At 41.1% G+C, this 27191-nt stretch overlaps 1 protein-coding gene across 2 annotated transcripts in view; it reads left to right on the top strand.

The window, feature by feature from the left end:
• The first annotated feature begins 211 nt into the window (after positions 1-211).
• Positions 212-27191, top strand: part of CDK13 (cyclin dependent kinase 13) — an 83133-nt gene continuing 56153 nt past the window's right edge. The window contains exons 1-5 of one of the 2 annotated variants that reach the window (XM_081932309.1): positions 212-2802; positions 15887-16498; positions 16861-17031; positions 17833-17972; positions 25119-25289. In XM_081932309.1, the coding sequence (XP_081788435.1) occupies positions 1580-2802; positions 15887-16498; positions 16861-17031; positions 17833-17972; positions 25119-25289 (2317 nt within the window). In that variant the 5' untranslated portion in view covers positions 212-1579. The remainder of the gene's footprint in view (positions 2803-15886; positions 16499-16860; positions 17032-17832; positions 17973-25118; positions 25290-27191) is intronic. The other variant, XM_081932310.1, reaches the window with a different exon arrangement.

The following is a 27191-nucleotide window of genomic DNA, read 5'->3' as shown; positions in this document are numbered from 1 at the left end:
CCAGAGGAGGAATTTAGTGGGAGTAGTGAAAAGGACAGCAAGACGCAAGCTGGGAGGGAGGGGGGCATAGAGGCCTCTTCTGGGGGCAGGGAAAAAGGAGCAATATCGAAAAGGCTCAGATCACAAAAATAGAGGTATTTGGAACAATAGCAATTGGTGATATTTTAGAAAGTGACAAATAAAAATGTAAAAACACATGATTGATAATATAGAGTAAGTTTTGCTCTGCTGCTTTCTTTTATATTTAGTTTTTAAGATTGTTAAATCTGTGAGTTTCTTGGAGGGATCTCCACCGCCAGTGTGGAAGCTGCCAAAATTTTTGTATATCCCCTTACCTTTCCCTATATATTTAAAAACCAATAAAACTTTGTTTTATAAAAAAAAGATATTGCAAATATACCTCAGCACCTTTCAGAATTTAAGTTTGCCAAAAAAATAGTATAAGTGGGATATTGGTAGCTTTCTGTTAACAATATTTTTTATTCTGCCATTTTCCATTTTTGGATTTGAGAGAGGCTGGTTTAAAACAAATTAAAAGTCATCGCCGCTGTCTCCCAATTACATTTTCTTCTTTCCCTAGCGTTCTTCCTGCAGATACAGGGTTCGCTTTTTCCCTCCCGATCAACCAAATGTTGAACTCTTGGCTGCGGTAGGGATTAACTGACTGGTTTGTCCCCGAGTCTGATGTCCTGGACTGAGAGAGGAATTTTTTTTTTTTATTGCTAAAGCCGGACTACCACCCACCGATTCCAGTAGCTCACAATGAACTGGTTTGTAGCCAGATGTCTTAACCAAATTGGCTCTTCCTCCCAAATTCTTCAGATTCGAACTTTATAACAAGGAATGGCTTCATTTTATCTGAACAGCTGTTCAGTCCTATAAAACACCACCACTCTTTCAAGGACGTGATATATTCAACTACTATCAATGCAAAACCAGAAGACTCGCGAGATTATTACGAGAGGGGGGGGGAAGTCTCGCGAGTTTTTGTTGATTGCGTTTGGAAAAGGAACAAACCGAACTCTAGCTTAGAGATAGGCTCATTGCTTCTGACTTCAGCGCAGTGGCGCACGCGCAGTTATACTGGCTGCGCCGGCCGTCTCCCTTCTGTCTCTTTCTGTGCGCGCGCGAGTAAGAGTAAAGCGAACGTAGAGGACGACGGAGACTATTTGGCAATTGCTCTTTCTCATCCCTTACTCGTTTTCCCGGATACGGAGCGAACCAACGAGCCGGGGGCAGCATAAGAAGCGGTGGAACACGGAGCGTTCGGGCACGGCCTTGAGGAATCGTTGAGGCATAAGTACCGAGAGTGAGGCCTAACACGGGGCCCAGCCGGGAAATGGGACCGGTTTGTGTCACGCGAAGAAGAACCCGCCATCCCTGGTTTTAGGAGCTCGTGGAAGCGACACCTGACGGTCCCAGCTGAAGGAACTGTTCTTCTATGTGAGGAGGCAAAGGCCGGCAGGAGGGACTAGTCTTACAGAGCCGAACCTGGCAAGGGGCCCCAATGGCGACTGCTTCTTTCTCCTCCACCTCTTGGGCGCCTTGACGGATTCTTGTTTGCCGGAGAGAGATACCGATGCCGAGTACCTCAGAGGCGGCGACGTCCGGAGGCGGGAGCGGTGTCCGGGCCTGGGCCGGCGGCTCCGAATCGCCAGTGGCAGAAAAAAAGCGTTTGCATCACCGGCGGCGGAAGCGCTACGCTTCGGCGCAGCCGCCCCCGTTGCCTCCGTCACCTGTGGCGGGCCCGCCGGCACCTTCCCTGCTGTTCCCGCTGCTGCAGCCCTCGCTCCTGCAGCCGCCGCTGCCGCCGCAGTCTCTGCTGTTCCTGGCGGCCACTGGCGGCGCCGCCTCCTCCTGCTGTGGCGAAGGGGGGGAGCGGAAGCGACCGCGAGGCAAGCGGCGATCGGGGGTTCGGGGCAAACGGCGGCGCGGCAGATCAGGGGGTGCAGGTGGAGGTAGCTCAGGGGCGGTCCTCGCAGCCTCGGAGCGGCGCGGGACTGCGGCGGGCTTGGGGCCACTGATAGAGGCGGCGGCCGAAGAATACGACGACGTAAGCTCCCAGTCGGAGGGACCGGTGGGAGGCGGGACGGCCGGGGTAGGGAGCGGCGGCGGGAGTCCGGCGTCCTCCGGTGGAGGCGGGGGCAACCAGCAACGCTCAAGCCGCGGTGAGGCGGATCGGAGCATCCGGCGACCGCGCAGGGAACACCGCAGCAACAGTGGGCGTCGCTCTCGGGAGCGGCACCGGGAACACCGTAGGCGGGGGGCGGACAAGGTGTCGCTACAGCAGGAGGGGGTGGCCGCAGCTGCCAGGGGGGGAGCCGAGGCCTCCTCCTCTTCCTCTAAATCTCGCAGCCGCCACAATTACAGCGGTGGCCAGGACCGAGATGGTTCCCGGGGCGGCGGCGGCAGCGACGGCCGCAGGAAGGGCTCAGCTGCGTCGCCCAGTAACAGTCGGAAAGACCGTGAAAATAAAAGCCACCGGAACCGGACGAAAGCAGGCAAAGAGCCTCCCTCAGCTTACAAGGAACCGCCTAAAGCCTACCGGGAGGATAAGACAGAACCCAGGGCCTACAGGCGGCAACGGTCGTCACTCAGCCCTTATCGAGATGACAGCCCAATTAGCCACAGAGCTTCACAAAGCCAACGGAACCGCAAGTCCCCCAGTCCCCGTTCTTCTCTTAGCCCTTATTGGCGTCGGTCACCCAGCTACAGCCGGCACAGTTCTTTCGAGTGTGGCGGGGATGTATCACTGAGTCCTTACAGACGTCGCTCACGCAGCCCTTATAGCCCAGCCATCAGGTAATCACAAGGTTGAAGTTTCTTTAAAAACACATTATTTTAGCCTATTCTCTCAAAATAGAATAATCCGATAATAAAAGTGTGTGTCTTCCAGCTGGTTAATCAAATATAAGAGGGTGAAATGGGGTGAGATGGACTGAACATAAAATAATGTATTTTTGAAAATTGGCCTACAAATGTTTATGCATATGGGCCATTAATTACAATGGTATTAGAAATGGGCATTTTAACAATATGTTATTCTAGCATTAGCTATTGCAGCTAGAAATAGACCGACTTCCTTGGAATTAGACAGTTTTTGAGGAAATTCAGCTACTAAAGTGATGTTTTGGTGTAAAAAATATTTTTGCAATTAAATCTTTTCCCAGTTATTGGCTAATACTATAAATGTGCATATTGGAGTATAATTTTCAGGTTAAATTGTGAGTTTTGAATAATCAAGCTCTAGAACAAAATCAATATTTGAGGAATATTTACACTTAATCAGTTGATTTTACTTGAAAATATAGGTTTGAGAATTCTTTTCTAAACTGCTGTATGTTTCAGTTTGTGTGTGTGTGTTTTAACATATAGATACACAGACATACTCAGAAGTAAACCTCCTTGGGCTCAATGGGATTTCTAGAAAAAAAGTATGTATTTCCTAACTGTATGCAACTCTGCGCATTAGCTTTCATCAAATGAACCAATGATGCAATACTCTATCACTAGATAAACAGAAATATTGAGTATAAATAAGCTGATATCCAACAGTTTAGTTCTAAAAAAACTACAAAATAAATGTAAAAATAATTGATTACAAGGAGAATTCGATCTCTGTTTCTCAATGGTATTATAGGTTTCCCAATAACTAGCTTACAAAATAGTTCTCATTTTACATGGTGGTGGGTGGAAGTAATTTCTTTAATGTTCAGTCTTTTATGTTATTAAAAGTGTTGGCCTCTGTTATAAATTCTTTTCACAATTAACATATTTGAAAATTTTATAAAGGAAATGTTTGTGTATGTGTGAGTGAGTGAGATACTTTTGAAATATATACTTTTTAAATTACATACATCTGATCCATTGAATTTCATACATATAAATTCATCTGCTCTACTACTGACTAGATGAAAATTTTCATACATGCTGAAGATCTTTTTGCATTATGGATAGAAGGAATGTATTACAAACCAGCCACAACCTTTTCCAGTGCTATTTATGACATGATATCTGATTCACACAAAACAGCTCTTTTTAGAAAGCAACTTAATGATTGATAATGTTCAGATTTTGTTGCTTCTCTCATTAACCATATGCCTCTTCTCTACTAATTATGTCAGAGAGGTTAGTGATTAAAAGATTTTATAGAACCAATTATTTTGAATCACTATTTCTCTTGCACTTATGGTTTTAATAATTCTGTCAGGCAATTAAGAACTTTAAATCTTAACTTCATTTATAAATATACTTATGATCCAGTTATTTGTTTAATTTCCCAGAGTGGTACCTAGTTACAATGATTGTTTCATTTCTAAAAAATGAAATTGATTTTACAGACTTTATTAAATTTATTTTTTATTTTTTATTTATCAATTTTTTTTGCTGCCCATCTCGCAATTCAACACAAATCCAAAGAGCTTACTATAGGGAAACCTTTGATAGTTGTGATCCAATTCCTAGAAATAATGGGCAAAACTATGTAATTTGCATTCTGTCTTTGTTCTACTTTTGAAATCTATAAATCAGTTTACTAAAACTTATTTTACAGGAATGTGTGGGAAGCTGAATTAGGCTAAAACTGGTTAGGCAAAAATAACTATCCAAAATACTTAATCTGTAATTGCATAATCTTATTTAAGTATCTATATAAGATGCTAATGAAAACAGAGCAATATTTATGTTATTTTCCCTGTTATTGAGCTGGTTATCCTTAAAATGTCTTGGAAATGCTATAATATCACATTTGACAATTCTTTGCTGAGAAATTAAAGTGGTTTTCTGTTTTGGGATTTATGTTTTATTTTGCTGTAAAGGAACTTGATTGCTTTCAGATGATTTTCTGTGAAGAATGTAGCCATAAGGCAACAGTGATTTTGGTATGAATGGACATATACTGATACAAAATTAGGATTGCATTGTTTTGTGTTGATGGTTTGATTAGATATGTTTCCTTTCTAGTGAATGCTCTCACTATTAATATGGCTGAAACATGTGTTTGCTACATCTAGCTAAATCTTTTCAGAGATTTGGAAATTCAATTCATGCTTTTTTAGTATTTGGATAAGAGTCTTCCAGGGAATTCAAAATTATATATTAATCACCAGAAGCTGCTGGACTTGTGTACAACTTTATAATATAGCATACTTTATTGTTATTAAAGAATTGAACAGTGTTGTACTAGTTTGTGTTTTAACAGATATGTTAAACATGTTTTTCGAACAGTGAGGAAAACACAAGATATTCCTGGTTTATCAGTTTAGCTTTTTGCAGCACCGAGAGTTGAAAGACATAATTAATATTTGGAGATTCATTTTAAACTATTTTAGCCTCTTCAGTTTTGGGTGCCTAATTACCATTTCCTCTAAAATTTGAATTCTAGCTATTTCCAGTAGTTATATAAATAGCTTACAATAATGTGGTTGCGCATAGCTTGTCCATGCCCTCTTATAAGTAGGTAGGTGACTGTGTTCAGAAGTAAACCAGTATATTCAAACTGATTATAGTAGCAGTACACCTGCAATCAAAGTGATTCTGATCAAGCCCATATTAAGTTCAGCTGTAGTTGTAGGATTTTTCTGACATTTATAGTTGCTTTTTATAGCAAATATCATGGTCTGCAAAGAACTTACAAAGTATCAGATGAATTTCATTGTTGGAAGGTATCAGGTGAAGGATACAGAAAAATTGCCAAGGCATTATCATAAAACACAGTGAAGACAGTGATCAAAAACTGGAGAAAATATGGCACAAGAAGAGGATGACCCTTCAAACAGATGAAAAAACAAGAAGAAAAATTGGTCCGAGAAGCTGCCAAGAGGCCTATAGCAACATTAAAGGAGCTGCAGGACTTACTGGCAAATACTGTTTGCATACTACCTGTGGCAACAATCTCCCATATTCTACATATGTCTGGCCTATGGAGTAAGTGATAAAACATCAAAACTGACCAAAGCATGTGGGAAAATGTTGATCTTGATCTAATGAAACCAAGGTTGAACTTTTGGGCCATAATTACAAAAAGTATTGTATGTTTGGGGCAAAAACAACACACTGCATCACCAAAAGTACATGAAGCATGGAGGTGTCAGCATTATGCTTTGGGTTTGCTTTCCTTCAGCTGGAATTGGGGCTTTAGTCAAGGTCGAAGGAATTACATACAAATACAATACAACTTACAAATGTCAGTAAATTTTGGCACAAAACTTTCAGGCTTCTGTTAAAATGTTGAGCACAACAATGACCCAAAGCATACCTCCAAATCAACAAAAGAATGGCTTCACCAGAAGATCAAAATGGCCTAGTCAGAGTCCAGACTGAATCCAATTGACCTGAAGAGGGCCGTGCACAGGAGATGCCCTCACAATCTGATGGATTTGAAATGTTTTTGCAAGAAAGTGTGGGCGACAATTCCAAAGACAAGGTGTGTCATGCTGATAAATTCCTATCCCAAAAGATTGAATGCTATCAGAAAATCAGGTACTTCAGCAAAATATTAGGTTAAGATTATGCACACTTTTCCCTCCTAAAAGGTTTCAGTTTGTTTTTCAGTTGAATTGTACATTTCATACAGTATCGTAGTATAGCCTTTATTGATAAATACAACAAAATTGGTTTTAAGACATTAGATTAAAGGTAGAAAAAATATCTTGATCTGATTTTTTAAATATCTTGGAACTCCGACACTTTAACAGGCTGTGTGGATAGATCTATTTATATCCACTGTAGCAACTTGTCATACTCCTACAATACAGGGCATCTGGTGGAAATCTTATGATGGCTAGACTGGGATTTAGATAACAAAAAAGGGCAAATGGCCCAAATTGTGAAGGTTTAAATGTCAAAACCAGCAATTTGAAGCCAGAAATTAAATACCATTCACTGAAGATCAAAGGTCAAATTCCAGATGATGCTCTTGCTATAGTTTTTTTTAACTAACTAAACCTTCTGAGTTAACAAAGCTCCTCACATAAAATTCTGCAATAATTTAAGTGGGAAGTTGCCAAGTTATGGATTACTACTGCAAGATTATTGCTGTTAGGCAAAGGGCATAAGATGGTGAAAGGGGTCTTGTATGACAGAAGTCTTTTCTGCTCTAATGAAAAGCTGGATGCAAAAGAACCCTAAACTATAACCTTTGGATAAGGGTGCAGCACAATCTTGAATAAATTAAATCCAGTGGGATCAAGGAAGATGTCCCAGCATGAATGAAGCTTGCTACTAAGAAATAGACCTAACAGCTTTAAATTTGTTCTACCCTCACTTAGCAAGATAGCTACTCAAGAAGAATACCATGCTAATCACATTTGAAAATGCAATAGGGGCCACAATGGCCTATTGTGCAACTCAGGATAACTCACATATTGGGCTCCACTGTTACATGTTTTTTGCCCCAGTGTATAATTTTTAAAAATTTATTTAGCAGTGGCCACTCTTCCTGTTGCTTTCTTTCCTGCAGAGATTATTTCTATTTTGTAGCACCAATTTGTGCAACATTGGCCTTATTTCTCCACACTGTGCTGTTGTGGGGAAGATACTTGTACTGGATGGGAAAAGTAAATGCTGTGGTGTTCAACCTTTTCTTAGTCAGAAACACCTATAGATTATAAGCACATAGCATTCAACACTGAGCAAATAAAATAGGTTTAAAATAGATCATAGAAATGTAGCATGTGTAAGAAGTATATAAATAAATAGGATTAAAACTAAATAGGTTGACTCAGCCTTCCATCCTTCTGAGGTTGGTAAAATGAGGACCCAGATTGTTGGGGGCAATATGTTGACTGCGTACAGAGGGCTGTAAAGCACTATGAAGTGGTATATAAATCTAAGTGCTGATGCTATTGCTATATTGACTCCATTTTCTTGTTGGTGTACTATAGAAGAAATGCCCAGAGATTTTACAAAGAAAGCAGTACTGAGAAACGAGGGCCTGATTCCACTTTCACACTTCCCTTCCAATATTAACCTGCACACTTCCCATGAGCCATCTAGTTCATTCATCTGCTAATGATATGAAGAACCAAAACAAGAACTGCTAAAGGTGCTTTCAGAATAAGAAGTGAGATCAGGGGAAACCGGGTGAAAATATATTATATACTGTATATATATACACAGATTATAACATTATGGTATAAACATTTTAAGAATTACCTATTGCTATGGAAAGCATTTCAGTCTGGACAATAAAAATAATAAATTATATAGTCATTGGTCAATTGGCATCAGATGTGACTGCAGTATAAATATGACAGTATAAATATTTATTTGAGATTGATGCTATTGATCTGTTTTATCCAAGATTTCTTGGATTTGATCAGTTACAATATTAGGCAACTAGCCTGTCTTATTTGTACCATTTTAAATATCTTTTTATTTTGTTTTTGCTTTTGATTTGCTATTCTGCAGAAGTTTAAACCTTAAATAAGGAAGAACTAGTCTCTGTAAAGTTTTTGACAATATATGCTTGTTTGAGCATCCTGCTAGATATAATACGCCTTAAGGGTAAAGATTTAAAGACAATTCAATTCACTGAATTGACCCGTACAGGTGAAACTCGAAAAATTAGAATATCGTGCAAAAGTTCATTTATTTCAGTAATGCAAGTTAAAAGGTGAAGCTAATATATGAGATAAGACTCATTACATGCAAAGCAAGATAGTTCAAGCCATGATTTGTCATAATTGTACTGGACTACTGCAATGCTCTCTACATGGGGCTTCCCTTGGGAAGCGTCCGGAGACTGCAGCTAGTTCAGAACGCAGCCGCGCGGGTTATTATGGGAAGTACACGTTACTCCCACGTAACACCTCTCCTGCGCGAGCTGCACTGGCTACCTGTGGCCTTTCGGGTGCGTTTCAAGGTATTGATCACCATCTTTAAAGCGCTCCATGGCAGTGGACCTAGTTACCTGCAGGATCGCATCCTACCACACACGTCCCTGCGACCTATCCGCTCACACAGAGAGGGGCTCCTCCTGGTGCCGTCTGCTAGTCAATGCCAGCGGGCGACACCTAGGAGTAGATCCTTCTCTGTGATGGGCCCAACCCTCTGGAATGACCTCCCCCTGACATTCGAACTACCACCGACCTCCGTTCCTTCCGGCAAAAGTTAAAGACTCACCTATTTCAATCAGCTGGCCTGGCACTTTCTTAGTTCTACCTCCCGGGGATTTATTCATTTTAATTGGGTTTGGGGTTTTAAAAAGTTTTTAATACACTATATACTATATTTAATATTTATTATTCTATGTACAGTCTTGCAACCTCCTCCACCTACGTATTTAATTATTTAACTGTTTTGTATGTATTTTATAACGTATTTTAGTGACTGTACACCGCCCCGAGTCCCTTTCGGGAGAGGGGGCGGTCTATAAATATGAATAATAAATAAATAAATAAATAAATATAGCTCATGAAAATCCCAAATCCACCATCTCAGAAAATTAGAATATTACATGCAATCAATAAAACAAGGATTGTACATAGAACAATATCGGACCTCTGAAAAGTATAAGCATGCATATGTACTCAGTACTTGGTTTGGGCCCCTTTTGCAGCAATTACTGCCTCAATGCGGCGTGGCATGGAAGATATCAGCCTGTGGCACTGCTGAGGTGTTATGGAAGACCAGGATGCTTCAGCTCTTCTGCATTGTTCGGTCTCATGTCTCCCATCTTTCTCTTGGCAATGCCCCATAGATTCTCTATGGGGTTTAGGTCAGACGAGTTTGCTGGCCAATCAAGCACAGTAATCCCATAGTCATTGAACCAGGTTTTGGTGCTTTTGGCAGTGTGGGCAGCTGGAAAATGAAGTCAGCATCCCCATAAAGCTCATCTGTGGAAGGAAATTTCTCCTTAGTTCTAGGTTGCTTCTCTCCTTAATAATAATAATAATAAGTTTGAATTTATTAGCCGCTCCCTTTCCAAGTAGGACTCGGGGCGGCGTACAATGGAGCATATAAAACATAGAGAATATACAAAAACACATAGACATACATACAAAACATACATACACATACACGGACACGGACTCGGAGGAGGTAACAAATTACATCATATAGACAGTTAAAAATCAACATTAAAATACCCCAATTGTAAGAACCCAATATGCAATTAAAATTTAACGTTTAAAATACAATTTAAAAAACAGTTAGGAGGAATAAGAAAAATTACGATTGAGCCAGGCCAGATAATTGAAAGAGGTGGGTCTTCAGCTGTACACGGAAGGAGCGGAGATCGGAAGTAATCCTGATGTCACGGGGGAGGTCATTCCACAGGGCTGGGCCCATCACAGAGAAGGCTCTGCTCCTGGGTGTCGCCCCCCGGCACTGTTTGGCGGACGGCACCCGGAGAAGTCCCTCTCTGTGTGAGCGAATTGGTCGTAGGGATGTGTGGGGCAGGATGCGATCCTGCATGTAACTAGGCCCTGTGCCATGAAGCGCTTTAAAGATCATAATCAAAACCTTGAAACGCACTCGGTAGACCACAGGAAGCCAGTGCAGCTCGCGCAGGAGAGGTGTTACAGGGGAGTATCTAGTCCTCCCCATAATCACCCGCGCGGCCGCGTTCTGGACCAACTGTAGTCTCCGAGTGCATCTCAAGGGAAGCCCCATGTAGAGAGCATTGCAGTAATCCAGGCGAGACGTCACTAGCGCATGGGTGACTGTGCGTAGGGCATCCCGGTCCAATAAGGGGCGCAATTGGCGCATCAGGCGAACCTGATGGAATGCCCCCCTTGCCACGGCTGTTACATGGTCATCCATGGACAGCCGGGCATCTAGGAGGACGCCCAAATTGCGCACCTGTTCCATGGGGGCTAGTTGGACGCCCCCAATGGCCAGAGATGGAAGCACCTCGTTGAACCGGGAGGCCGGAAGCCACAGCCACTCCGTCTTGGAAGGGTTGAGTTTTAGTCGGTTGCCATCCATCCAGACCCGTTCGTCCTTGATTAGTTTCCATCCATTGTTTCTTGTCTTGTCTTCTGATGCTTTGAAAAATAGGTTGATCTCCCCTTCTTTGTGACAGCCCCTCAAATATTGCTGTCATATCACCCTAGTCCTTCTTTTCACTAGACTAGACAAATCCAATTCCTACAACTGTTCTTCATATGTTATAGCTCCAGCCCCCTAATCATCTTTGCTGCTTTTTTCTGCACTCTTTCAAGAATCTCCACATCTTTTTTATAACATGATGATCAAAGCGTGATGCAGTGTAAGTGTGGTATTACTAAGAGTTTGTAAAGTTCTAAAGTTATACTTCCCATGAACTTGATTCTATTTTTTGTTAATACAACCTAGCATTGCTTTGGCTTTTTTGGCAGCTGCTGTTGTGGCCCATTGGCTGCCAGCAGCGATACCTGCAGAGTCAGACGAGGAGGTGGAGGAGAGCCTGGGCCAGCTTTGAAGCCTTTAGAAGGGCCTGATAAGGAAACATCATCAGAGACAGAGAAAGGACCTTCTCTGAGGTGGAGAGGCAGCTGTCTTCAGACCCTGAGCTGAGTCAGTGGGAGGAACAGATGGGGCCAATCCCAGATGCACATATATGTAGAGAGAAAAAGAGAGGAGAGAAAAGGAAAACAATAAGCCGGCTCGCAAGGAAATGCAGACATGGATGCTAGTCAGCCCCTCCCTGTCTGGGAAATAAATAGGGAGTGAAAATAAATGTGGGAGTGGCCGGTTGTCACAGACAACCACTTGCTTTTAGGATACAACAAGGAATTCGGATTTCTTAACTAGGTCTGTTGGGACTAATTACCTTTGATTTTTGTTTATCCATGTGAATAAAAGACTGTTCCTACCCTGTTTGAAAAGGAGTTTGTTTTTACTTGTGGGTAAGTGGCTTATCCTTACTTGCTAAGGCTGCAAGTAATGAATAGCTGCAGCACTGCCGGCTCATATTTAAGTGATTGTAAATAATGTAAAATGAAATAATATAAAATGAAAATGTAAATAATGAAATAAATTATTATAAAATAATATAAAATTAAATAGTAATTAAAAATATAACAAACAAAAAAAACGACAGAAGCTTTGTAAATTCACATTCAATTAGTAAAGTAACTTAAGAAAATAAAGGAAGTGGCTTATTTGAATAAAATAAAAAGAAGTAGCAGCATTTAAATATTTTAAATGCAATTTTTAGTTGAAAAGTGATTTTCATTTGTTGGTAGTTTATCTTGTTGAGCTCCAGCTGCACAGACACAGGCCTTACAAAATGAGGTTAGTATATTATATTATTTTCATTTGGAGATGTTTCTTCAGAGTTTTTGCTTTATATTGTAGGTAGTTTTACGTTATCAGCACTTTGAATTACATTTAGATAAACCAGGAACCAGGAAAACTATTATATGATAAAGTAGTAAAGTTTTGGTTTTTAAGAGTTATATTGGGATTATTGAACCTTAATTTTATTACATGATATGGTGGGTTTTTTATTTGTTCAATTGTATTTGATTCTTAGAGACTACTACAAATCCCTGCTGTTTTCTTGGCAAGGGTTTTTAGAAGTGATTTGCTTTCACCCTAGGACTGAGAGAAACTGAGTAGCCTAAAGTCACTTGGCTTTGTGTGTAAGGTGGAACATAAAGGGGTCTTCTTCAAAAACCTTAACCACTACTACAAGTTGAATCGACAGATAGATAATTATGGCTAAATATTCAAAAGAGTCTCCGTTTCTGAATTTGATGAACATGTTATGTGGGCGTCCAGTAAATCTGAATACAAAGTACTTGTTTTTCAGTGAAGTATTATGATTGTCTCTAATTTACTTGACTTTGTTAATTCTGAAAACAATTCAAATATATTTATTTTGGTTAATAAAAAAACATTTCTTAAAGTGGATTTGATTTAAATTTCTAGTAAGAAAGATTTTAGAATTTCTACTTTTGACATATAACACTTGATGTTTAAAATCTGGATTGAGTATAGAAAGTTATAACCACAATTGAGCTCAAAATTTATGTTGCTAACTAATACAGTTAAATGAGTTTTGCTCTATCTTTCTTGCACAGTTAAGTGAATCACTGTTAGTTATTAGTAATGTGGTTGTTAAGTGAATATGGCTTCCCCATTGACTTTGCTTGTCAAGAAGTTGCAAAAGTTGATCACATTACCCATCATAAATATATGCCAGTTGCCAAGCATCCAAATTTTGATCACTGACCACGTACATGCAGCAACGGTTCGAATGGTCACTAAATGAATATTTGTAAGTTGAGTACGTGGCCTCCCTATTTTTCCAGATTAATTTTTAAAATATATAATTATATGGATACATCATATTACAATTATATAAATATTAGAAACCATCATCAATTTAATTAACTGATTGGACATTTGAAAACATTTTTCTTTGTCCATCACGAGCTTTTACCCTGAACTCATAACTTATTTAAAGAATTTATTCTAAACAAATAATAAAAATTGTTTATTAATATAAAATATTCATTTTATTTTTGTTTCTTAAAAACAAGCAATTTCAGTCAAATTAGCACTAGCAAGTTAAATGTTGCTATATTGTTATAATTGTATGTAGTTATATAGTTGTTATAATTAGTGAATACTAATTATATCTATTTTTTTTATTGTCCTGTGGGGGGAGGCAACTTTTCTCCTTTTAAAATTCTTAAATTGCTTTTCAGTTTTGAATCAGTTATTTCAAAGAAATAAAAAGTTCTTCTCAATTAATAGAAGAAACTATTGCAGTTAATAGTTGGATTAGTATTCAAAAGATTTTCAGTTGAACTTAGTGTCTTTTATGAATATGATACAGTTGATGTATCATTAGCAAATATATATTTTTAATGATGCCCATACATTGTAAACCCTACTTAACAATCCAATGGTAATCCTAATGCTGAATGTTGACAAGGAAAGAAACTGGTTCAGTTATTATGCATTTTTATATAGTAGTTGAATTGCCATTGTTTATATCTCTTCAATTTTAAATTTAGCTTCTCCAAACCTCAACAGAACTAGAAAAATTGGTTATTTCTTTGAATTTTTTTGAAATCTGTAGAAAAGATGTTAGAATAGTTATCAAAAGTTCGTATTTTATTTTTTTGGTCCAGTATTGAGAATTTTTGCATTCTGACATTTTCCATGATGACCCATTTTTTCTTTAAAAGTGATTTGAAAAGATCTTTGATAATGCTTCCATTTTATAAATATAATTAATCAAATCATAGAAATCCAAATAATATCTATTCTTGAAAAATCTATTTTCTTTCATAAAAAATAAATATATTATTTTCAGTAAGTGTTTTATATCTCTGGCAATAAAAATGCTCCAAATTATCCATTAAATTGAAAATGGGATAGAATCAAGATCACATGTAGTGTTAATGCCACACTTAGAATACTGCATTCAGTTTTGGTCACCACGATGTAAAAAAGATGTGAAGACTCTAGAAATAATGCAAAGAAGAGCAACAAAGATGGTTAGGGGACTGGAGGCTAAAAAATATGAAGAATGGTTGCAGGAACTGGGTATGTCTAGTTTAATGAAAAGAAGGACTAGGGGAGACATGATAGCAGTGTTCCAATATCTCAGGGGTTGCCACAAAGAAGAGGGAGTCAAACTATTCCCCAAAGCATCTGAGGATGGAACAAGAAGCAATGGATGGAAACTAATCAAGAAGCAACTTAGAACTGAGGAGAAATTTCCTAACAGAACAATTAATCAATAGAACAACTTGCCTCCAGAAGTTGTGAATGCTCCAACACTGGAAATTTTTAAGAAGGTGTTGGATAATCATTTGTCTGAAATGGTATATGGTTTCCTGTCTAGGCAGGGGGTTGGACTAGAAGACCTCCAAGGTCCCTTCCTACTGTTTATTCTATTCTATTCTATTTTATCTTCATTTGGGATATAACTTTCCAATATAAAAAAAAATCTACCTGTTTTAAGGATTTATATACAAAGCATTTTTTCCAGTCCTGCTGAAATAAATTCTTCCAGATATTTTGGACTTAATTATTTTACATATTTTCCTAATACGTGTTTCTTGTTAACAAATCACATATTGTTTTAAATTTTTGATTTTTTTTCTGTTTTGAGGATATTTTTTACACTGAACATTCATGCCAAGATTTTTAAAGAGTCAATACCTATCGATCTAACTTGAAATACTTTTTATGTCTTATATCTAATGTCAGGTTTCCTTGGTCAGTTGTCATTTTCATTTATATTTCCTCCAGTTCTAAAGATTTCCAAAATATTTCTTGCTTTTTACACAGAGATCAAAGCTAATCTCTGTTGTTTAAAAATAAAAAAACACACTTCTAACTTATCCCATCTAAATCAAACTTTGTTCTGTTTAGCTTTGACTTTTCAAACTCCCAAACTCTGTTCTTTTGCCCAGTTTTCTAATTGGATACCAAAATGCAGATTTAATTTTAAACTTGATTATTTTAAAATAAGCATACTATATTTTTGCAATTTAATTTGAAGACTGAATATTTTAAAAATCTGTTACAGAATATTTGTGTAGATACATCAAAATTTTACAGCTGTTATTGTAGAAGGCTTTTTATATTTTAATGATTAGGGTTAAGTTTTCAAAATTGTTTGCTTTCTAAATTAGAAATTAAATCTTTCAATAACAAATCATTTAAAAGCTTTCAATTTTTTGGATAAAAGCTTTGTGTGATATCCTGAACTAATAATTCAGATTTACACACTTAAAATTTGCTGGAAGTATTCTTAAATGTAAACACACATTTAAAATTTGTTAGGTGACATAGCGACCTTTTGCTGTTATTAAAGTTTTTTTATTTAAAATAAGCCAGCTAACCATTAAACATGTTAATGGAGTACCTATTAAAGAGGTTCATTGTAATTTACAAACATAACAATATTTATTCACTAAAACTTTATTTTTATAAGCAGAAAGTCAGCAAAATCCAGAAGCAGAAGTCCTTACTCTTCAAGACATTCAAGATCTCGTAGTAGACACAGATTGTCAAGATCCAGAAGTCGGCAGTCCAGTATTTCTCCCAGTACTCTGACTCTAAAAAGCAGCCTGGGAGCTGAGTTGAACAAGAACAAAAAAGCCAGGGCAGCAGAGGCAGCTAAAGCCAATGCAAAAGTTTCCAACACTTGTTCACTTACAAAGGGAAGTGATATAGGAATTGCTGTACAACAAGTGAATAATGTAAAGGAAGTAAAAAAGATAAAAATAGAAAATATGTCTTCCCCTTCAAATAGTTCAACCTTGAAAAATGATAAGACAAAAACAAAAGTTTCTGTTCAGGAAACTAAAGTGGAAAACAATGTGATTATAGAGAAAGTGGTTAAACAAAATGTTTTATCAGCAAAAGAAAATAAATCAACCCTTATGAAATCAACAACACAACCTGTTGTAGTAAAAGAGAAGAATAAGCCTCATATCCTAACTGCAACATCTAAGGAGAAAGACTGTGGTGTTGCACCAATCACTTCCACTCTGCCACCCCTGCCTTTTCCTCCTATGCTGCCTGAAGATAAAGATATAGATTGGTGAGTTATGAAATAATTTTAAAGATGCAATGTCAACCTGCAAATGCTAGACAGATTTAATGAAATGTAAATACTTTTTGTTATTTTTACATTAATTTCTAATCCTACATATGCTTTAAAAAGTGTTTGTAGCCAAAACCTTCACCAGTCCAATTTGATGGCTACTTAGTAATGTATATAAAGTACATGGATTAGTATTGATGTTCACTGTTTATTGCATTTTACAAAACGCCTAGATTTTAACTTTTTCCCTTATGTTTACATAAGTATAATATTGGAACAATATATTAGACTTGATACTTTGTTTTAATTATAAATTTGTCATTTATACTGGCATAAAAAGTCTTTTTATTTTGCTATAGTTTGCAAGATAACATTTCAGTAAAAGCAGTGAAAAAAGAAGTGGAAAAGAAATTACGCCATTTGCTTGCAGACTTGCCGTTGCCACCTGAGTTTCCTGGAGGAGATGATACATCTCAAAGCCCCGAAGAGAAAAAGATTCTAGTGCAATCACATCATAAAAAGAGACCAAAGTATGTGCATTTATTTTCTTATATATATAGATCATAATAAATATAAAATACAAAATCATTGTGTATTAGGGCAATTGATAACTGATTCACTATAGAATTTTATTGTAAGATTGCTTTTAGTATTTTGTGCATGAACAAGTAGAAGAGTTAGATTTTAAATTATTAATTGACTAGTATGTTCTTCAGTAGATAAATTCTCTGTAATTTCCTCATTTTTGTTTTGCATCCAGAATTATAGTATTTGGGTAGAAATATATCAATCCATAGATACATCATAATGTACTGTTTCGATTGCTGTGGTAAAGTAGGATTATTTCATTGTTGTTCTCTGTCTTATATATTAATTGCAGGTTGTGAAATAGAGTAATTTGAGACCAATTTAAGCAAATAATTTTTTTTAAAAAACTAAATGTTTCTGGTTGGTATTCCAGATCATTCAATTTCCCTATTTTACTAGTAAAAAAACCTGCTTTATTTTGTTTGAACTATAGAAATAGGCAATCTTCACAGTATACTGTAATCTGCTTTTGAAAAATCTATCCATTAAAAAAAAAAGTGTAATGGGAAACATGAAACCAAAGAAGTCAGTAGTGATGAAAATGGTTGCGTAAGATTTGTAGTAGAACACTACAAGAAGGAGGATATAAAATATATAAAAATGCTAATGTGTGACTGATATTTTTAAAAATAATTTAATATGTAATGGCATATTTACAGAGAGAAATGTACAGAGAAGGACATTTTTAGACAAAAATGTAAACATATTCTTGTGGAACAAAATCTTATTAATTGTTTGGTTAGGATATGTGGACCACGTCATGGTGAAACAAAGCAGAAAGAAATTGACTGGGGGAAGCGTTGTGTAGATAAGTTTGATATCATTGGCATTATTGGAGAAGGCACATATGGGCAAGTTTACAAAGCAAGAGATAAAGATACAGGTAAGTTTAAAATTATGATGCACAACAAATACTGATGTCATAAGTAATCTTTGCAGTTTCTATTAGTAAAGGTCAAAAAGCATACAGATAGTCCTTGACTTATGACCATAATTGAGCCCTAAATTTCTGTTGCTAAATGAGAGAGTTGTTAAGTGAATTTTACCTCATTTTATAACCTTTCTTGCTGCAGTTGTTAAATGAATCATTGAGGTTGTTAAATTAATAGCATGGTTATTAATTAAATCTAACATCCCAATTGACTCTGCTTGTCAGAAGACTGCAAAGCCATCTTAACTATAAGTTAGTTGACAAATCTCTAAATTCTGATCACGTGACTATTGGGATGCTGTAACATTTATAAGTGTATAAAACAGTCATAAGTCATTTTATTCAATGCTGCTGTAACTTTGAACAATCACTAAATGAATTATTGTAAGTTCTGCTGGGAAGAGAAATTTATTTTTGTGTGTGTGTGTTCTAGGCGCTGCTTGGAGTGTCCAAGTATGGGTTAACTTCAGCTTGCTGCCCAAGGACTGAGTTCAAAGATTGTGTAGCCACGCCTCCTGCTCTCCTCAGAGGCTCAGTTTAAAAAGGGTGCAGTTGAGGAGCTCCAGTTCTTGGACAGCAAGTTGGACTCTCCAAACAGCTTAGTGTAGCCTCTTTTCTTATTTTTGTGTTTGGAATGTAGGTTAGGAAGCGTTAGGTTTTCTTATTTTCTCCCTTCAATTGAAAGCTTCCTTCCTATAGCCTTCTGAAGCACGGAACAGGCAGCTTGGAGCGTGGCTGCCTTCCGCGACCACCGTGGTCGAGGTACCACCAGGAGGCTCGTCAGCGGCTGCTGGCAAGCTCTGGGGGCAGGTAGGTAGGTTAGGGATCCCCCAAAAGCTTTTGGAGGACTGTTTTTAACCCCAAATGGCTCTAAATCGCAAATCGGTGCGCTCCAAAGTTTGCGGTGGCCATTTTGAAGAAAAAAAAGTGGCATGCTTTATTTTTCAAGCCGTTTGAATTGCCGCAGCCTGGTTCCACAGCAGATCGCTGCTGGGAGGGCTTCTTAATATTGGGATCTCGCTCTGGGGCTCCAGGCAGGTCCCCCCTCCCTAGGAAGACTATTAAGAGCGGCTGCAGGGATTTTGGCTTCTCTCTGGCCATTCTCTGCCTTATTCCAACGCCTTGGGACTTCCAATTTCTGTAGCCCCTTGGGACTTCCAATTTTGGCGCCAAAAATATTGCTCGCTGTTATTGATCCCTGCTGAGCCCCATTTCCTCAGGACTTGGACTAAATTAAAGGGGCCTATTATCCAAAGCTATATCACATACAGGGACTAATTACAACCAAGCTGTGATAGGGTTGGAAGTGTACCATTGCCAGCAAGAGTCTGGCTGAAGTCAGGGATCAAACTGAACCTACCTCTAACAAGTGCAGCAGGCCCAACCGTGCTGCTGAAAGGGACAGTGCAGGATGCCCTGCAAAAGAGAAACAGCCCAAAGCCAGGAAGGTCTCAAAGGCTGCAGAAAGGTTGGCTGAGAGAAGACAGAAGGTCCTGGAGAGACAATTTCAAAACGCAGTTAGTGCCCAGGGGCAAACTGTTCAAGTCAGGGAACCATCACCAGCTCAGGTTCCTGCAGACATCCCCATAGTGGATATTCCATGGGAGGGCTCTCCATCTCTGGCGGACGAAGGGGACTTTGGTTTTTCTCCCAATCTTTTCAGGGCATCCCCCAGGTCTCCTGATTCCTCCCTGGAAGAGGTAGACATGGAGGAGGCCTTCTCTAATGGGGGAGGAGTCTCCACCTTCTGGCCCTATTTCAGGGACCATTCCTGAGTTATCCCAAGCGATGCAGGAGGTGGTTGCACGGGCGATATCACAGGGGATTGCAGAGGGCATCCAACAGCTGAGTCTCACCTTGCCCCTCCAGAACAAGGCCAAAGCTAGGGTGCAGACCACAGGAGCTCACACTCAATCCACTGGAGCCTCCCCTCCTGCTTCCTCAGCTGTCAGCGAGGTGTTTGAAGATGAGGAGGGTGGACAGGACGGCCCTGATCTATCGGGGGATGAGAATCCAGTCCCCGACGCCCCCGCCTTCTCTGGCTTATTCAAGCCTTCAATGTTTAAGGCCATTCTGACCAAGGCTAGGGCTTCATCCATTCAAATGGGACTCCCCTCCCAATCTGACAAGACTGCCACTGAACAGGGTAGCAAGGAAACGGTCGGATCAGGGGATCCAGGCGTAGGTCTCTTTAAGGAGACCCCCCTCAGGAGCTGGTTCCGGCACCACAGATGTTCCTAGATGTTATCCAGCGACAATGGGTCCACCTTGGGTAGATGGCTAATCCCAGTGGGGTGGATAAAAAGCTCTACTCTATGGAGAGCGGCATGGAGGATCTCCTAAAGCTTCTTCAAGTAGATGACCCCCTAGTGGCGCTAACATCCGACTCGGTTCTCCCAGCCGACCTACTGGAGGGACTCAAAGCGGAAGACAAGAAGGTGGAGAAGGTCTGTCATAAGACTCACATGGCCACCGCGTGGGCCATGAAGGCCTCCTCCTCCTCTTCCTATTTCAGCAGGGTTGCCCTATTTTGGCTCCGCAAGCTACTAGCCAACCTCCCTGCCGGAGACACTAGATTGTGCCAAGACGTCAACAAAATTATTGCTGTGGTCGAATACTCTGCCGACGCTTCCCTTAATGCCACCAAATTTTCCTCTAGGGCTATGGCATCTAATGTGACCACATGCCATCTGCTGTGGCTCCGCCACTGGCAGGAGGACATGAAGGTGAAGTGGAAGTTGGCCTCGACCCTTTTCAAGGGTGATAAGCTCTTTGGTGAGGCCTTGGACTCAGTCTTAATTGAGTCCAAGGACAAACACAAAATCTTACCAGCAGTCACCAAGAAACCGGACCGCAAGGGTCATTCCTTTTTTCGTAGGCAGCCCTTTAGGAACACAACTCCCCTCCACATCTGGGGGATTTACCAGATCCTATCCCCAAATGCAGAACCGCTCTCAAGATAGGACATCCTTCAGAGACAAAACCAGATAACAGGGTAACCGCAGGTCCTTTCGAGGAGGGTTCTCCAATCGCTGCTTTCACAGATCCAAGTGACCGTCACCGGTCGCCTCCCATAGGGGGTCGGCTACAGCTCTACGCTGCCCAGTGGGAGGAGACAACGACAGACGCTTGGGTACTGAACACGATCCATCATGGCCTTACCTTAGACTTCCTTTCCTTTCCTCCGCGGACCTTCATCTGCTGCCCCCTCCCGAAATTGACCCACAAGCTACAATTGATGCAGGCAGAGATCCGGCTTCTACTGGACATAGCGGCCATAGAGCAGGTGCCCCAGGGTCAGGAGGGCAGAGGATTTTACTCGATCCTCTTTCTAGTCCCAAAGCCTTGGGAGGGGTGAGAGCCATACTGGACCTCAAGAAAATCAACATCCATATAGCGTACAAGCGCTTCAGCATGCAATCACTCCAGACCATCATGGGTTGCATCAGGCAGGGCGACTTCCTGACATCAATCGACCTGAAGGAAGCGTACCTGCACGTTCCCATTCATCCAGGGCATAACAAATTTCTGAGGTTCCGGTTTGCAAACCAGCATTATCGATACAAGGCTCTTCCCTTCGGCCTATCATTGGCCCCCAGGGCGTTCACCAAACTTCTGGCTGCTGTCACCGCACATCTCAGATCTCGTCCAGTAAGAATAGTTTGTTATCTGGACGACATCCTGTTGATGTCATCGTCCAGGGAGCGGGTGTGTCAAAATCTCAACATCACCATCAACGCACTACAGCAACACGGTTTCTCCATCAATCTGGAGAAGAGTCACTTGGAGCCTACCTCCAGGATTCAACACCTGGGCACTGTAATCGACTCTAGAACTTGCAGGGTGTTCCTCACACAGGAGCGGAGGGACAGTATCACATCCCTTGTGCCTCGGATCAGGAGATCCAGGTCAGCACCTCTAGTGGCTCTATCCCAGCTACAGGGGAAGCTGATCTCATGCATCGCTGCAGTTCCTTGGACACAGCTGCATGCACTTCAGTAGTTCCTTCTTCCCATTCAGCGGCGCAAGGCCAACAACTCCAAGATGGTGGTCAGCATTCCCCCAAAGGTGCTCCGGTCGCTCAGGTGGTGGCAATCTTCAGCTCTGACGGGGGTCCCTCTTCAAGGAACCAGAGCACCTGGTCATAACAATAAATGCCAGCTTGTACGGCTGGGGCGCCCACCTACAGACACACATGACGCAGGGCAGATGGTCGCAGGCAGAGCTCGCTCACAACATAGACTGGCTGGAGCTCAGAGCCGCTAGACTAGCCCTGCACCACTTCCGTCGGTTCATTGAGGGTTTCCTTGTCCTCATACTGATGGGCAACGTTGCCACCAAGGCCTACTTCAATCACCAGGGCGGAACTTGATCAATGGCTCTGATGGCAGAGGCGGAGGCCATAGGACAATGGATGGAGCGCCACCTCGAGTCCTTGAGAGCAGACCACATCTTGGGGGAGGACAACATGACAGCAGACTGGCTGAGCAGAACGACCATCAGCAACTCGGAATGGCAACTTCATCCATCTCTGTTCTACCAGCTGACCCAGAGATTCGGTCTTCCGTTAATAGACCTGTTTGCCAGTTCCGAGAACACTCATCTCTCCCGGTTCTTTTCAAGATTCCAATGCTCCAGCACAGAAGGGATGGACGCTCTTTGAGGCCGCTGGCCTCACGGACTGTTATATGCGTTCCCGCCCCTCCAACTGATACTTCAGGTGATCAGGAAGATCTTACTGGAGAGCGCCGAAGTACTGCTAGTCACCCTGCACTGGCCAAGGAGGTCCTGGTTCGCTGACCTTGTCAGCCTGTCAGTGACCAAGCACTGACGCATACCTCAGGAGCAGGTCTCCCTCAGCCAGGGGGCCATACCTCACCCGGACCCTCAATGGCTTCAGTTAGCCGTTTGGCACTTGAGGGGGACCTCCTGAGGCAAGACAGTTTTTCTGACAAGGTCATTCAAGCCGTCCAGGCGACCTTCCACCGTGCGGATCTATGATGCTATTTGGGCTATCTTCTCCTCTTGGTGTCAGTCCCATCACATTGATGCCACATCAGCAACGATCCCACAAATCCTAGACTTCCTACAGGAGGGGTTGGACAAGGGCCTTGCCCCCAACACCCTTCGGAGACAGACAGCAGCCCTGGCCACCATCTTATCCAGAGACGATTCTCAACCACTCAGCAGACACCCAAGGGTCCGCAGTTTCCTAAAGGGGGCTACCAACCTACACCCTCCATGGTACACCGTTACCCAACTTGGGACTTATTGATTGTCTTACAGGCCTTAACATCGCCGCCATTCGAACCAATTCATTCTAGCTTATGACATTTGTCGTTCAAAACCACCTTTCTCGTAGCCATCACCTCAGGGCGCAGAATTTCGGAACTAGCCACACTATCAGTTAGGGAGGACCTTTGTATTATACATTCGGACAGAGTCATTCTGCGATTGGATTCAGCATTTCTACCAAAAATTAACAGCTTATTCCACAGAACATAAGAGGTCATCCTTCCCGACTTCTGCCCACACCCCAGTCATCCCAGGGAGTGCATCTGTCACAAATTGGGTGTCTGCCGTGCTGTGCAGGTATCATCTTCCACCATAGGATGTTGGCTGCTCGCTTGCATTAAGCTGGCTTACGAGCAACAATCCAGACCTGTTCCTCTTTGTATCACAGCACATTACACGAGGAGCGCCGCGACTACGGCCGCTTGGTCGACTCAAGCATCTACTGCAGGGGGGCTACCTGGTCCTCGCCGTCACCATTCATTTGGAATTACAGACTGGACTCCTTTGCCTCTGCAGAGGCTTCATTTGGAAGGAGGGACTTACCTCCTTCATACACATATACATATACATATGCACACACACACACACACACACACACACACACACACAGTATTAAGACGAGCATTTATGCTATGAAAAAGCTGAAACAATTGGTTTGGCAATGCATATACCCCATAAAAATGAATATATTCTGGAATTATGGTTCAGGTATGTATGGAGACATGATAGAAAACATGAAAATTGACTTAAGATGTGTTAATTCTACTCAATTAACTCTATTCAGTTCTGAGTCCTGGCATTTTTCTGGGCTACAGGTAGTGTTCAACTTCAAGCCATTTGTTAATAGCACTGAAAAAAGTGATTTTTCGTACAACTATTGCAGCATCCCCTAGTCATGTGATCAAAATTTGGGTGCTTGGTAACTGGCATATATGTATGACAGTTGCTCTGTCCTGGGGTCATGTGATCATCACTTGTAACCTTCTCAGCTGGTTTTCAACAAGCAAAATCATTGGGGGGAAGCCAGATTCCCTTAATGACTGCGTGATTCACTTAATAACTGCAGGAATTTGCTTAACAACTGTGGCAAAAATGTACATGAGGCATAACTCACTTAATAACTGCCATTCTTAGCAATGGAAATTTGGAGTTCAATTGTAGTTGTAAGTTTAGGACTACCTATAGTTTTGGCAGCTTACTTGACAAAATTTTGGAAGGGGTTTGGCATTGTTTTTCTTCAGGCTGAGAAAGAATGACTGGCCTAAGATGACATGTTTAAGGTAAGATTAGAACTCAAAGCCTTCTGATTCCTAGTTATTTGACTTAATTATTATACTAAGTTGGCTGTACAGTCTTTTAAAGTTAAGTCATCTTGATTATAGCAAAAGCATGTAGACTTATATACCGCTTTATAGTGCTTTTACAGCCCTCTCTAAGCGGTTTACAGAGTCAGCATATTTCCCCAACAATCTGGGTCCTCATTTTGCCTACTTCGGAAGGATGGAAGGCTGAGTCAACCTTAAGTCGGTGAGATTTGAACTACTGAACTGCAGCTAGTATAATTAATTAATTAATTAATTGACAGAATACTTGGTTTGCTGAATCAAATAAAAAGCCTTGGTGAACTTTACATTTTGATAAATATAGAGCTTGCATAGATTTTAATTCAAAATACTATAATTTATTAGTTAGTCACAAATAGTTTTTTCTATTTCTATAATCTATTCTATACATTTATAATATGAAATTGTTTTCTGGATATGTCAGTTTTTGCTAATAACAGTTTAACTAATATTTTCCTAGGGGAAATGGTGGCATTAAAGAAAGTACGGTTGGATAATGAAAAAGAAGGTTTTCCTATTACAGCTATTAGGGAAATAAAGATTCTCCGACAACTAAATCATCCAAGTATAATCAACATGAAAGAAATAGTGACAGATAAAGAAGATGCTTTAGATTTCAAGAAAGATAAAGGTATGTTCATAAACATTATTTTGTAAGTACATAATTGTAAGGTAATTTATAATTGTTTCTGGGAAAAGACTGCTGATTTAAAAAACATGGCATGTACTGTATTATTTCCATTCTTGCATATAAAAGTAATGTGGTAAATACTTTTAACTTTTGCTGCATTAATTCTGTCTTGCACCATGCTAGAACCTGGGAGACCATGAGTTCTGCTCCACTTAGGCATGCAGGCTGCATAGGTAACTTTGGTCAGTCACTCTCTCAACCCACCTTACAAGGTTGTTGAGGGGAAAATAGGAAGATAAAGGAGTATTAGATATGTTCACTGATTTGAGTTATTTATAAAAAAGAAGAGGGATAAAATAGATAAATAAAACTTCCTAGTTTCTTTTCATTCTCCTGTGCTCTGCTTGGAGAGTCCAAGCATGGGTTAAATACAGTCTATCTGCCCTAGGACTGAGTAGATTTTTCTTTGACCACTCCTCCTTTGCCTCATTGAGGGCAGTTTAAAAACTCAGTCCGCACGTCAGGACTAGTTTTGGGGACCTCTTCAGTCCTTGATAGATAGACTGGAACTCTCCAAGCAATTCACAGTAGATTTAGTATTTTTTATTTTTCTTAGTGTAGTTATCGAGTTAGAATAGGGTTAGAACCTTACTTGAAGTCCAATTTACTTGGAAAGGTTGCTGAGGTGACGGTTGGCAATTTGACCTGCTGCTGGTCACACGCAGCGGTTGGAATAACAGAGACCATTTGTCTCGCGGCTGCCGGCAGGTGCGGGAACGGCAGGAAGGTTTTCTGTGTGTTCCTGGCCGTTTGACAGCGTCAGGAGCATCTAGAGAGCCCTGGTGTTGCGACGGTGTTTCTGAGACTCTGAAGAGCGCGGCAACCACTTTGGAAGCAATGCTTTTTGTGCGCTTTTTAACCTCATCGAGGCAGGGATGGACATTGAAATGCTCCTTTCAACAGTGCGAAGCGGCGGCGTCCATTTTAAGAGCAAAATCGTCCGTCTTCCTTCTGCTTGCCTACGGACACTAATTAAAGCAGGAAGAACATTGGAGGCTTCTGTTCGGTAGTGTGAAGCTGCGGCAGCATTTTAAAAGTGCCAAACCACCCCTTGCTTCGATTCAGCCAGAAACAGATTCCTGGGAATTGTGCCTCACCACCTCAGCGCAGATCGCCGCAGGGGAGTGCTTGGCCCTGTCCGGGGCGCCGGCAGGGCTTTCCTCCCCTTTCAGAGGACTTTTCCTGTTGCAGATAGGCGGCATTGGCGTAACCTGGCCATCTAGCCAGCCTCCAGCTATCAAGCAGATCTGCAGATGCTGCAAAGCTGGCTGGCCAGTGTCAGGTGTCCTTCGCTACTGCAGCTTTGCCTCGCAAGCCAAGAATCCAACCATCTACAGTTCACCATGGCAGATGAAGGTTTGGGGGTACGGGAGGAGCTGGCAGGTCCCTCTTCAAAGCGCAGTAGGCCAGATCCTCCAAAGCAAGGGGAGAAAGGGCGGAAGGGCACTGGGGGGAAATCCACCCATTGTTCATCAGGGAGTAAGATCCCCAGAAAACAGGGCTCTGTCAGCCCTCAGGCCAAGCCTTGTCTCATGAATGTGACAAGACTCCAGGCTCACCTCCACCCATATCTGAGGAGGGGGAAGTCCCTCACTCCAGGGGGATCAGTCTCCATCCCTAGATGATAGGGACTCACAAATTGGGTCTCAGTGTACCTTACCTGAAGAGGTCTCAGCCCCTGTTAGGCGTAAACGTCACCTGCCTTCTTCCAGGTCAAGGCCTGCAGAAGACAAAGGCCTGGCTCTATCAGCTGAAATGAGGGAGGTTATCTCTCAGGCCATCTCTCAGGGTGTTGTTGAGGCAATGCAGCAAAAAGTGGCCAAAGGTGGCAAGGGCCCTAGG

The sequence above is a fragment of the Natrix helvetica genome, assembly GCF_964273705.1.
Source record: "Natrix helvetica genome assembly, chromosome: Z".
NCBI classification, from domain to species: Eukaryota; Metazoa; Chordata; class Lepidosauria; order Squamata; family Natricidae; genus Natrix; species Natrix helvetica.
Note: the sequence above shows the minus strand (reverse complement) of the source record. Positions and strands in the feature narration are given on the sequence as shown.